The following is a 13,120-nucleotide window of genomic DNA, read 5'->3' on the forward strand; positions in this document are numbered from 1 at the left end:
GAATGAACTTAAACAGGAATGAGTGTATACATGCACACAAAATTCTTTCATTCGGAATGACAAACGGAATAAACCACCCCCTTTAATCGGATTTAATTTTCAATCGGAATGACCGTTTACATGACCACTTTTAATCGGAACGGCCTTTCATTCCGATTAAAAGTGGGATTAAACTGTACATGTAAACGTACTGCATGTTCCATGTCTCTACTGGGTCTCTAGGCTCTTTTTCATACTTTTTAAACATTTAGCAGCCTGAGGATTACACATCTGTGGTGTCTAAGATAACACAAATCATATCAATCATGTCACAGTTTATTGCATCCTGTAATAATTCTTAATCTCACAAGAACCAAATTCATTTCAACTGAGAGGATGTGAAACTGAGGGCTTCCAACCATTATCATTGTCACTTAGGGAAAAACAATTGCCTTCTTGTGATCCAAGTGTGCTTCAACGTGTCAGGACAGTGCAGTGCGCTGCTATTGAAACAATGTAAAGCATTTTTCCTTCTCTTGCCAACAGAAAAACATAAACAGACAGATCATCAAATCAGTAACTGGTTGGCTTCAAGAGCAAAATCTGATCTGCTCACATTCTTGTATGTCGGCTGCAAACCTGGGACAGACAAGTTCCACGTTTTTCATTTCCTCATTCATCTGAATTTTGTGCAAATGGTCCTGTTTGACCCAGATGTAAACTCCCATGATGAGCTCAGCTAAAATAATCTGAACCTTCCCCATGTGTTTCTGTTGTTGAACAGATCCAATTTAATGACAAAGTGCTGGCTAACAAAAAGTAATGTATGACCTAAATTCTTTTAAAACCTCACAGTGAGCTCGGGTCAGTGTGTGAAATACCTTACATCAATAAGGATGACATCAATATTCAAGGCAGCTTTGATTTAGCTCCAAAAATAAAATGGGCCGACAGTTTTGCTGCACTGGGGTGAGACATGCATGGATCTGAACTTGCAGTGCAGTGAAATGCTGACGTATTTGTATACGGTATTTAGATTCTACGTGGTGTGAGGCAGCAACTCTTCTTTTGCTGCACTCATAACCAGCAGTTTAAAAATGTAATGATGGAGCTAGTATGATGTGCCGGAACCATTTCCATTACAACAGACTCAGCACAGTAATTATAATACATGACTCAACTGGTGGTCCATCCATTCACCATTTATACCGGCATATCTTTTGGGTTGCGGGGATGTAGCCTATCCCAGATCATCAGTCTATATGTGAAGAATAATCAAGTTTTCACTGCCCAGTCCATCATTGCTACCTAAACTGTAGCACACAAGTGTTTATAGGAGTTTCTGTTTCTCCTAGCAAGTTTTTTTTCCTCTTAAGATACAATTAACACCAATAACAGGATCACTGTCGCTTTGATTGTCCGCATGTGAAGTGAAATGGAAGCCCTCAGTATCTCATTCAGTCGTTCCATGCAGAGAGGCATCAACAGGAAGCACAAAGGGATTCAAGCGTTATGATCATACTTGGGAGCTCTATGCCAGGGAATGGCGTATGTCTGCTGCCTGTGTTTGCAAAAGAAAGGATGGTAGACAAAACATTAATGCACAAGTAGACAAACAACAAACAGGCAAAACATTACAGAGCACATGAGTGACCTCCAAAACAAACTCTTGCATCGTTTTTCAAGAGGAGGAGGTTTAAATCCCAGCAGCTGTGTTTAGGCTTTCTGTACCATGAATTGATATTTCACGTAATCAATGCATGTGTGAAGGTAGAGAGGGAGAGACAGCTGGAATGAGCGTGATTCAGCTCCTGCTGGGGAAGACAAAGAGAAAACACATTTCCCAGTCGAGGAAGAAGGAGGAGGAGGAGGATGGTAAATTCAGTTGAAAAGAGAGCAGACGGGACAAGATGAGATGAGGAGGGAAATAAATCTGGCTGAGGAAGTAAAAACAGGGAAATGTCAGTCACTGCCTGCAGTATTTCACAGCTGGCTACAACACCGCCTGGGGCCTGGCTGACCTGAAACACGCTGAGAAAACAGTGTGTGTGTTACTGCAGGGTCAGCGGGGGCATTACTCGGGTCTTAAGCTGTCCATTTTAGGCAGGATACTGCAACAGTGAGTGAAGGAGCAGCCCTGCTTCTGGCGCTTACTCAGAGGTATTTGGATCTTACAGAGAACAAGACAGTAGATATTAAAAAAGGTCTCAAGATGTAGGGCTGTCCCTGTGACTGCAATACAGCAGTGTTGACAACTGCACGGGACAGCAGACATTCTTTTTCCTTTTCTTCATGGGAGAGAGTTAAAAAATATTCAACTCTGGGTAAAAGGCTGCAGCTGCTCATCACTGTCACTTTTAACCCACTGTTCAATCACAGTGGAGGAGGGGTGGGATAAACAGACAACCACAAAAATCAGCTGTCACATTGCTCACTTACAAAGCACTAAAATCGGGATAAATAAAGTTATTCACAAAAACAAAAAATGGCGGTAACACCACATATCGTGCTGTTGAACCACCCTTGATCACTGCAGGGGAAATTCCTTCACAGCCCTACCGAGACGCCTGTGAGTGCTTATGTTTACCAATTTAGGGAACTAAACTTGACTTGGCTCATGATTTCTGTGGCTACAGACACATGAGCAGCAGATGCTCAATGTACCCTGGCATTCATGCTTCTCAGTCTGATGACCACACTGTTTGAAACTCGAGCACTGAAATGCCCATTTTGGAAATGTAGTGCTCCACGTTATCCAAGGGAAGAGCTGAACTGGCCGGCAGCTACAGCTTGTCTTCATTTGGCTCAGACAGGTTCATAGGTGTCAAGGAGCCTTGATATTATGCAGGTTGTTTAAAAGGAAAGTTTGCCGTCTGCTGTGGACACACTTCAGCATTTTAAAACTATTAACAATTAAATCTCTGCTGATAAGTTGCATTCCAGTCTATGGCTGTCCTTATCCTGTTTTTACTTTTTTTCTAATTCACATGTGAACAGTCACCATGGTCCAGTAAAATGTGTAGACGGCTTTCACTTTGTATGCATGATCTGAGTTGTACATAAACAAAACAGTCTTCAGGGAGAAACTGATTGACCAAGAAACAAATCAAACCTGGCACATATTATTGGACTATTGGGGAAAACGAATGATGAGCGATCGGAGCTTCCCCCTGTGAGGGGAATGCCACTGCTGTTTTATAAATGAGCTCTCTTGGCTGAGCGTACACATTAATTCCAAAGACTCAAAACATCCACGGCACATTCTTGGTGTCTTTTTGAGACAACAGACCAGGAACAGCAGGCTCGGAGGAATATATTATCAAGAGTCAACACAAACCTTTAATAATCTGTCACAAAACTGATTTGTCTTTAGTAATGCCAGAACAAATATCCATAAATGACTGAAAGATGAATACGATGAGGCTTGTGAACATGTAGTTGTGCTGTGTGTCTTACATGGCAGCTCCAGGCCAGTGTGTCCTGTGGTGGTGCGGGACAAGGGGGGAGACTGTCGTCCATCAGCCATGTCCAACTCTGAATGATGGGCCTCCCCGTGCATCACTGCCAGCCCGAGTCGCAGCCTTTCAGCGTAGGACTGAGCTCTGAGACAGACAGACGCACAAGAGTCAAAGAAACGGACAAAACATGACACATACAAAAGAATAAGCAAGCAAAAAGCAGAAGGAAATTTGCACGGGAGCTTGAAGATACCTACAATGATAAAGAGGTAATATGAAAAGACAAAAACACAATAAGAATGTGATGCTGAAGAAAAAAACTTCCCACTATGACAGTAGGAGAAGTGATGCACTCTTGTTAAAAACAGAGAATGCAACTAGAGAACTTAAGGACCTGGGCTTTCTTGTTACCTCTTAGCAGCTGAAGGGGACTTTGCAACAATTATGGCATTCCTGTAATCTGGGATCTGAGGAAAGAGAAACACTCTTTAGTCCTAAAACAAAAAAACAGACCTATGATCTTATAAGAATACATATTGTTTAACCATGAATTAGTTCCAAAATTTATTTTTGATGTACAGTAGAACACCGTAATTGTTATGACAATGTGTCGAGTGTCGTGTAGCCTCACCTCCTCCTGGATGTACTGGATGAGGAAGGGAGAAGCTCTCAGGTTGTCAACGGGGAAGCTGAAGAAACCCTGGATTTCTTTCTGGTGGAGGTCCATGGTGATGATGTGAGTTAGCCCTGCGACAACAAAGACAAACACACATGAGTTGGTATGGCTTCAGAACCCATTTCTGCAATGACTGAAGCACAAATTTACTGAGATCCTCGTAGAAAAATATAAATTAGCATGGAAATGTATGTACACAGACCGATGACCTGCACAAACAGATTAATAAACTATCAGATTGCTAAACTGAGTGCTAAGTTTTAATAAGACATATAACATGCATCTGGTATTCAAAATAAAAGCTGTAAATTATGAGAATGCATTAACAGTAATAAGTTATGTGGTGTGCAATTTAATACATCTTCTGGCCTCTGCCTGACATAAAATATGCAAAAGGTTTTGCACACTATCTAATTTGTACACTACTCCAAGTGGCTCTGTTGTGTGCAGCTAAAATTTGGGACAAACCTGAAGACTCGCTGTAACCTACACAGACTGAACAAACCATACATAAAGATTGTTTCCACCAACTTGCACATTATTTTTTAGTCTCTGACAGTCAGGAAGGAGCATAAACCTTATGTCCAACTAATAGACAAAACTCTGAATGGCTGGTCAGTAATGACTGGAGTTCTGGTGGTAGACGACCGCACAAATACTGCGAGAATTTTGTTGCATGTTCTTGTGCCAAAACAAAAATGAATGGCAGCCAAGAGCTTGGACTGAATCTTTTTATATCACAAACCATATGATTCTATCTGCAGACAGTCAACAGTAACTGACCCAGAGGGGAACAGACTCAAAATCATCGTCATAACTGGCTAAACAGTTGAAATGTGTGAGTGCGTCCCTGCCTTAACAGGACAGGACACTTGTTGTATTAGTCTGTTTTTCTGACTTTAATCTGTGCTTTTCTTCAGTGGACATAAATTACAACACACAGTCCATACCAGCTTTAGCCAACATGGTTGCTAGCAGCTTGCAGACAATGGATCCTCTCTTCCTCATCTTGCATTGCTTGCTGTACGGAAAGTAGGGAATGACCCCGATGATGTTATTGGCACAAGATGTCTTCAGGGCATAGGCCATGACCAGCAGCTCCATGATGGCCGTGTTGACATCTCTGAGAAACAACACATTCAGTTCAAAAGATTATATTAGATATCACAAGCTGCAAAAGCACTGTGCTGGTATGCAATTAGTCTGAACCTGTGGTCGGCCGCAAAGACACAAGTACACAAGAATATGTTGATGATCTGATGTGGATTGATAAGTCAGCAGCTTAATGTTTGTCAACAAGGTCATCAACCCACAAACCTGCTGTAAATAAAGGAAACACTGTCTGGCAGTGACTAACCGGTTTATCTTCATTGTTTTCGCATGCCCTGTTATTAGACTGCACCTTTAATGGCTACTGTGGTGAGATTGTGATTCACCACCATGATGTTTGTTATTTTGACCATTAGGGCAGTTTTAATACTGTAGAAAGGTGAAGAACCATTGGTGTAACAGGACACTGTATGTAGCCATTTTGGCCTTGACGGCTTGCTGAAACCAGAGATCCCACAATGTGATGTCCCCTGCCTCGTGACCTCTGGTTATCTTTCAAAACATTTCTCTTCGTCATAGCAAATAACTGATTAACAAGGACAAACAGAGGATTCAACTGCTGGACGTGAAATGTTGTTGCTTTTCCTGTTTCCTTTACCGCAAAAGGTAAACTTCATTTGGATTTGAACCCCCCCCAGGCAAATGCTATATGGTTCTTGAATGTGAAATACAAAGACAAACCTACCAGGGTCACAGGGTACCCAAATGTTTTGACTTATGCTGCATAAATACAGCATACTGGCATAGCTACTAAGAGTGTAATGCCAGAGATACATTTTGATTTTTCACTGGTAAACAGAGGGAGGCAGTGGCACAAACATCTTCTCATGCTGAACCAGAAAAACAAGGTGTGTAAATGTCCGTATGGGTTACGTGAACATGATATGAGCAGAGGAAAAAGTTATATAAATTACAGATAGCAAAAATGCTACTTTGCATTGCACTGTAGTATGCCGGGGGCTCTGTTGGCGAGCTGTGCGCATGTGATAGTGTGTGTGAAGCTAATGACATTGCGGCCAACACTACTGTATTGCTGTTTATCCCTGCAGCAAAAGCTGTCAGGCGATGACAGATTGGTCGCGGCTCGAATCAGTGCCCTCTTCCCTTCTCTCAGAGATCCCCTCTGGACTCATTCACTTCTGATCCTTCACAAATGGATTTTTACTGACGTCTTTTATTTTATGGACTACACATATGATACATGACGGTAAAGTCCAACTTTTCAGTTCCACTTTTCAAACAATGTCAAGATGGTTATTCATCGGTTTAATTATTTCGTATCCAACGAGATACGATGAGTGTGTGAAAATCTAGACATATTATTGAAATAGAAATAAAGAAATAGAGTTGTATTACATTGACAAACATTTTAAAACTAGTTTCAATGTGGAGTACCTGAGGAAAACATAAACTGGAGGTACAAAGGTGTACTTTGGTTTTTCTTTAGAAGCACCTGCTCAGCTATTTCAGTCTGACTACAATTAAAAAAAAACAATTAAATCCACTTAAACCTAGAATATTTTCTACATTTTGTAGACTCTGTAACAAATTAACAGCTTAAAAAAAACACTCTAGGGGAAGGACCCCCCTACAGAGGTCCAAGCTACACCCCCAATGTCCTCAAGTCCTAGAAAACCTGGCTGATATGTGCAGACTCATACAAACATTTGTTACAGATGACTGCTTTTGTCATGTTAAGCTATAAGAGGAAGCAGATTCTGGTAATAAAATAATCCTAGTGTGTGACAGCCATTAGAGGACAGTATTTGCATATGTAAATACAGTGTGGTAATTAGAAAAAAAATATATTCAACGCTGCATTATTTACTATTTGGTGGCAGACACAGACACAGTTGTCCTGGCTGACCTGTTAAAAATCAAACACAGACAGACAAGGAGCTACATGCTCATTTAAATACATGTTTCTGGCCAACTCACAATTTAAGTCCAATATTTACTCTCATTTTGGCAGCTTTGGCCTCCATCAACTCCCAAGAAAAATATCTGGGTCTTTCACTTGCTAAATGTTTAGTTTCTCTCACCATTAAAGGGCAACTTCCAAATTTTTCATACTGGACCCTATTTCCCTATGTTTTTGTGTCTAAGTGCCTAATGGGAACAACAATATTTCAAACTGGTCCAGTATCAAGCGAGAGGTTCTGCAGCCAGTAGCTGTGAAACAGGCTCCAATATAGTCCCTGTGGGCAACTGAGCACCTTCAATTTATTTGAATAAAAGTGTTTTTTGCCACTGACAGACTAGGATTATTATCATTATATGTCTGACAACTTTGACACAAAAACATGGGAAAATAGGGTCAAGGCTGAAAAATACAGAAGTTACCCTTTAAGCTGTTAACTTTGTCAGTCTGTCATTTCATGCCAGGCAGATAGACAGTAAGGTTATTAAAGCTTTTTTTGCTGAGGCTGATGCGAGTGAATCAAGCATTATATTTGTGGGCTGTAAAATCAAAATAATAAGGTAAAACAGGCTGAAAAGCTCGGCTGAGTTGCAGAGTTTGGTGACAATTCTCTGAGAGTTCATCACATTACACATTGTGATATGATTCTTTGTGAATATAGAACATTAAGGCATCAAGAGCGTCCTTCTGTCTCACCTGGGAATGGTCTGAATGATAAAGATGTCTTGTCCACGGACAGACTCTTTCACATCCACTCTAGTCTCTGAAAAACAAATAAACAAACAAAAAAAATGATCAGCATGGTTCAGGTGAAAAGTCAAGTGAGCCGACACTAAACCACAGCTCATTAACCTAAGACATTCATTAAGGAAATGAGGGACGTGAGGACATACATCAGCCTTACCTGAATTAGGTTCTTGAAAAACCACCGACCTGCCCAACTCCACCCCCAAGCGTCTGGGAAAAAACAAACAGGCCACATAGTGTTAAAAACACAAAAACACACCTTGACACTGATTAATGTGTGTTTTTTTGGTTTGTTTTATTATCATTATTATTAACAGACAAAATAACCACAAAAGAGCTGAAAGGACTTGTTGAAGAAATTAAAAGTATGACAATTTTGGTAATCAACAATATATGTTAGTCATTTGTAGAGATGAAAGGATTCACTGATTCGTCAATTGACAGAAAAATAATTTGCAACTATTTTGGTAATCGATTATCGTTTTTACCAGCCGAAGCAACAAATAATCTTTGAATCCAGCCGCTCAAATGTGAGATCAGCTGCTTTTGTTTTTTATCATTGGTCAAAACAAAACATTTTAAAACATGGCCTTGGGCTCTGAGAGAGACTTTTTGGGGGGTGGCAATCATATATGAAACTTAGAAATGTATGGTGTTGTTGAAGGTCCAGTGTGTAGGATTTAGTGCCATCCAGCAGTGAACTGAAACTTCTTCCATGTGCCAAGCAAGTATGAAAACTGTTGTGGTCTACACAAAAAAATGTGAAAGGCCCTTTCTAGAGCCAGTGTTTGGTTTGTCCATTCTGGGCTACTGTAGAACAACATGGTGAACTCCATGGAAGTGGACCCACTCCATATGTAGATATAATATCAGGAGATTATAAACTAGTGAAACACAGTTATGAATATTATTTACCATTTTGCCGATATATGGCCCTACATCCTACACACTGGACCTTTTGGTTCAGTGGTGTGAATATGATAAGTTTGTAAATCTGCTACCAGGAAAGAGGAAAAACATCAAAGCATCCACAGAGAGTACTTGGCACAAACGTAAACTGAGTTGACTCAAAGTGCACAACAGTCCTTAAGTCAAACTGTGAACAAGCCCAGGCGTCATGAATACAGCTGTGCCTTTGGGCGGACAATTATGCTATTAATTTTAAAACCAAACAGCCAAGTAACAGTGCCAACTATAAAGAAGGAACTTTAAAGCACACCACATATGAATGAGGGCTTGGCTTGGCAACGGTGGAGGTTCAGTCAGGGATCCTGCTCAGCAAGACAGGCCTCTCTGTTGCCTCGCCCTGTTTACAGTCCTTGTTCCAATATTTGATATGATGCCTTCATCTCTGATGACTACGGTATAATTAAGAAGACAAATAAAAACAACGATCAAAGAATATGGGACATGTCCTTGAAGTACTATCTATAGAAATTGCTTTCAATTAGTCACATTGTCTATTATAGTCATATTAATCGTGACCTAAATTCTGGGGGTATTTACACACAGCCCAGTCACAACATGTACCTCAGAGTAAATATTCAGTACAGTATTCATTAACATTTCTGTGTGCTCATGCTGTTATTTAACCTTTGCTCCAAAAGAGAACACTACTTGGCTCCAGAACAGCAACATAATCTCCCTAATAATGTTCTCCGATGTTGCCAAACAGTGAAAACTGAGAGAGCTGAGCTCTTTTTCACTGCATGAGCAATGCAACTCCTGCCTGGCTGTCTGACAATCTGCAGGGTTGGGAAAAACATGGCTGCTCCCCGATTTCTGTAGGCCAACCACAAGAGAAGATACTGGTGTTTGCAGAGATCTGGGTCAGTGTTCTCACTAGGATTACAAACGGATACTTCCTGCTGTTTTTATTTTCATATATTCAGATGCATCTCACCTGGTTTGACCAGTTTTTCTACAAACCAATACCCATTCAAAGGCCTCATAAATCATCGCTTATTAAAAAATGCCTTGCTTCTCGGTAGAGCAATATCTGCAGTCAGCTCCTGTCATCATAATAACTCTCACTGATGGGTCTTTGACTTTCCCACACCAACACCCAGAAAAAAAAAACCTACATTAAAAACATAAGACAGATCTTTTATTTTCAATATTGTGCTTTGTGCATGTGTAGGAGGAGCCTAACAATACTAAAATAAGGCTGACACTTTTATTTTTGCAGAGTATGTTGTGCCAGCATCCAATGCGTTAAAGTTCAATCACATTCATGCCAAGAAATATGTAAACTCTGCTTGTTTTAAGGTTGGAAAAGCCACCAAACTAGCAGTTAGACCATCAAGGGACACCTATACAAGAGTAATGTGCAAGACTTTCTGGGCAATAAACAATATTTAGGACTATTCTTGCAAAGCAATTCATCAGACTAACTCTGAAAATTGTGCCCACAAATTGATCGCCTATGAAGTATTGATGCTAGGCCTTGTTTGTACAGTAAGGGTATGAGCTGGAGTTGCAAGTGAATAGCCATAAGTGTGGTGCGTGTAAGAGATCGGGTGGAAACAATGTAGATAACCACACTGTTTTGCAACATGAGTACATACACCAGCACCCATATGGAAAGGAGTTGTCTTGCAATGCTTAAAGTATGGATTTCATCTTATGTTAGTACAGACACTAACCCTCTCACTGCTGTTGTTTCTAGCAGTTCAGACTTTTACATGTACAGTAAATGCATGTAGGCTAAATTGAATGATCTGTATTAATCATTTTGCAATTTTAGGAGTTTGTTTCAACAACAATGTGCTGTGCCAACAAGCCATCTTGTGGACAACAAGTGATTACCCAATGATTTCCACACAGACTGGCATGTGTGTGCGCGCGTGTGTGTGTGCGTGTGTGTGTGTGTCTCTGTGTGGCTTAATTGAACAGCATTCAAAACAATACACACCCTCGCCTAGGATCACATGCAGTTATGACTGCCAGGTGTATTGTCACGGCAGGTAACAGTCATCAACATCACAGACATGAAATGACACAATCATGACCTCACTTACTCTGTGATCTTCTTGGCCAGCTCGGTGCAGACGGCGGTGGAGTTGGCAGAAAAAACTCGGTAGCCACTTTTGGAGACATTCATTTTCCTGTAACCGTACGACAGCTTTGAAGTTTGAGAGTGAGACACCAGAGACCTGTGACCCCCAAAACGCCTAATTGGCATGTTGCTTTGGGATCAATGTGGTGTTTGGTTACGTTTCCCCAGAACCGTTAAAATCGTCCGTTATTACCTGAAGAACAGTTTCCACACTAAAGTCTTAACTAAGGGTGGTTTACAAATCTACCATGCAGACGCATATTTACATAAGAAAATACAAAGCTAACTGAAGCTATAAAATGCCAAACTGTATAAAAACTAAAAAAACAAAGCGCACATGCTCCACATGAAACGCTCGTGCTCGTGTTAGCAGGTCAACAACTGCCCTCACATCGATAAGCAGCACAAAAAAGAAGACCCGGTACAGCAGAAGGAAAGCTGAGCTCTATGTTTCCGACCGGGTCACTGACTCTTTATCGTCTCAGGAACATGGACACACCGGTTTATGTTACCATGAAAACGGACAGAAATGTAACTAAGACTGTCTTGGGCGCTGCTACAATGTTCCAACTTGAAAACTCCGCTGCTAGCATTCAAATGTGGCTACTGTAAACTTTGTAGCAATGCGGTCGCAGCAGAGGAAAAAACGCCACGAGCACACGTTCATTGGGTGGATGAAACGAGGGACTGACTTCAAAGAGAGCCAATCAGTGATTAGATCAACACAACAAGGGGCGTGTACGACATATTTATGGACCAATCAGTGCGTGGGATTTGTATGACCACAAATTAAAGCGCAACGACCAAAAAATGTGGTGGAGGCAGATTGTTTTGCCCTAAATTTATCCTACCACTCTGCAATGCAGTGAGGAAGACAGTGAGCAAGGCAGTTATTTAGGATTTCTCACAGTCAGGACTGAACAGACTGTGGAGCTATTTAACTCCTCAGTCTGTCAAACTTGTTTGTGTTGTATTAAAGTAGCATCAGTGTATCTGAGTCAAACACTAAATCGGAATAATAAAAGTTTGCACTGCATTCACTTTTCTTTATGTCTAATATGATATGCAGTGTTTGAAGTATGTCTTTTTGTTTTAACTTTAACATATATCTTTTAATCTATGTGTTCATATATCACACAGTGTAGGTAGCCTATGTCCTAGGATGTAAGACACATTTCAGAAAACAAAGGGACATGAAATCAAAAGTGGTTTTAGGGACTATGTGTTTACAGAGGAAAAAGAGCAACTCGCGTTATTGACTGCAACACAGCGTAAAAATATGGGCATATTATGAGACAATGAGCAGGAACATGCAAAAGGCCCCACCAACTCTCCTACATAGGAGCAAGACACGCAGACTTTATGCTTGTTTAGCCTCTTTTTATTGTTTTTTTTGCATCTCTTTGTGGCTTTGTGTCTCTTCATGGTCATTTTGGGTGTCTTTGCAGCAGTTTTGCATCTCTTTGTAGTTGTTTTGTGTCACTTTGTGTTCATTTTGTGTGTTTTTGTCATTGTTTTGTATCTTTAAGTGGTCATTTTGTGCCTCTTTGCAGCAGTTTTGCATCTCTTTGTAGTTGTTTTGTGTCTCTTTGTGTTCATTTTGTGTGTTTTTGTAGTTGTTTTGTGTCTTTCGGTGGTCATTTTGTGTCTCCTTGCAGCAGTTTTGCATCTCTTCGTAGTTGATTTGTGTCGCTTTGGGTTCATTTTGTTTTTATGTACTTGATTTGTGTCTCTTAGTGGTCATTTTGAGTGTCTTTGTAGTTGTTTTGCATTTCTTTGTCGTTGTTTTGTGTCTCTGTGGTCCTTTTGAGTCTCATTGGAGTTGTTTTATTTGTCTCTGCAAACATTTTGAGTCTTCTTATAGTTATGTTGTCCCTTTTTGTCTCCTTTTAGTTGTTTTATGTCTCTCAGCAGTCATGTTGTGTCTCTTTGCAGTAGTTTTGCATCTCTGTAGTTGTTTTGTGTCTCTGTGTTCATTTTGTGTGTTTTTGTTGTTGTTTTGTGTCTTTTTGTACTTGATTTGTGTCTCTTTGTATACATTATGTCTTATTGTAGTTGTTTTGTGCCTCTTGGTGGTCATTTTCAGTTTCTTTGTAGTTGTTTTGCATTTCTTCGTAGTCGTTTTGTGTCTCTGTGGTCCTTTTGAGACTCATTGGAGTTGTTTTTTTGTC

The 13,120-nt window shown here is 40.4% G+C and overlaps 1 protein-coding gene across 1 annotated transcript in view; it reads right to left on the reverse strand.

The window, feature by feature from the left end:
• LOC126390302 (phosphoribosyl pyrophosphate synthase-associated protein 1-like) overlaps positions 1-11,589 on the reverse strand; it is a 15,221-nt gene extending 3,632 nt beyond the window's left edge. Inside the window, exons 1-7 of the mRNA XM_050044544.1 lie at positions 10,912-11,589; positions 8,049-8,101; positions 7,841-7,907; positions 5,064-5,236; positions 4,069-4,184; positions 3,849-3,904; positions 3,436-3,581 (exon numbers count right to left, since the gene is read on the reverse strand). Coding sequence (XP_049900501.1) covers positions 3,436-3,581; positions 3,849-3,904; positions 4,069-4,184; positions 5,064-5,236; positions 7,841-7,907; positions 8,049-8,101; positions 10,912-11,075 — 775 coding nt within the window. The 5' untranslated portion in view covers positions 11,076-11,589. The remainder of the gene's footprint in view (positions 1-3,435; positions 3,582-3,848; positions 3,905-4,068; positions 4,185-5,063; positions 5,237-7,840; positions 7,908-8,048; positions 8,102-10,911) is intronic.
• Positions 11,590-13,120: the final 1,531 nt, after the last annotated feature.

The sequence above is a fragment of the Epinephelus moara genome, chromosome 5 (assembly GCF_006386435.1).
Source record: "Epinephelus moara isolate mb chromosome 5, YSFRI_EMoa_1.0, whole genome shotgun sequence".
NCBI classification, from domain to species: Eukaryota; Metazoa; Chordata; class Actinopteri; order Perciformes; family Serranidae; genus Epinephelus; species Epinephelus moara.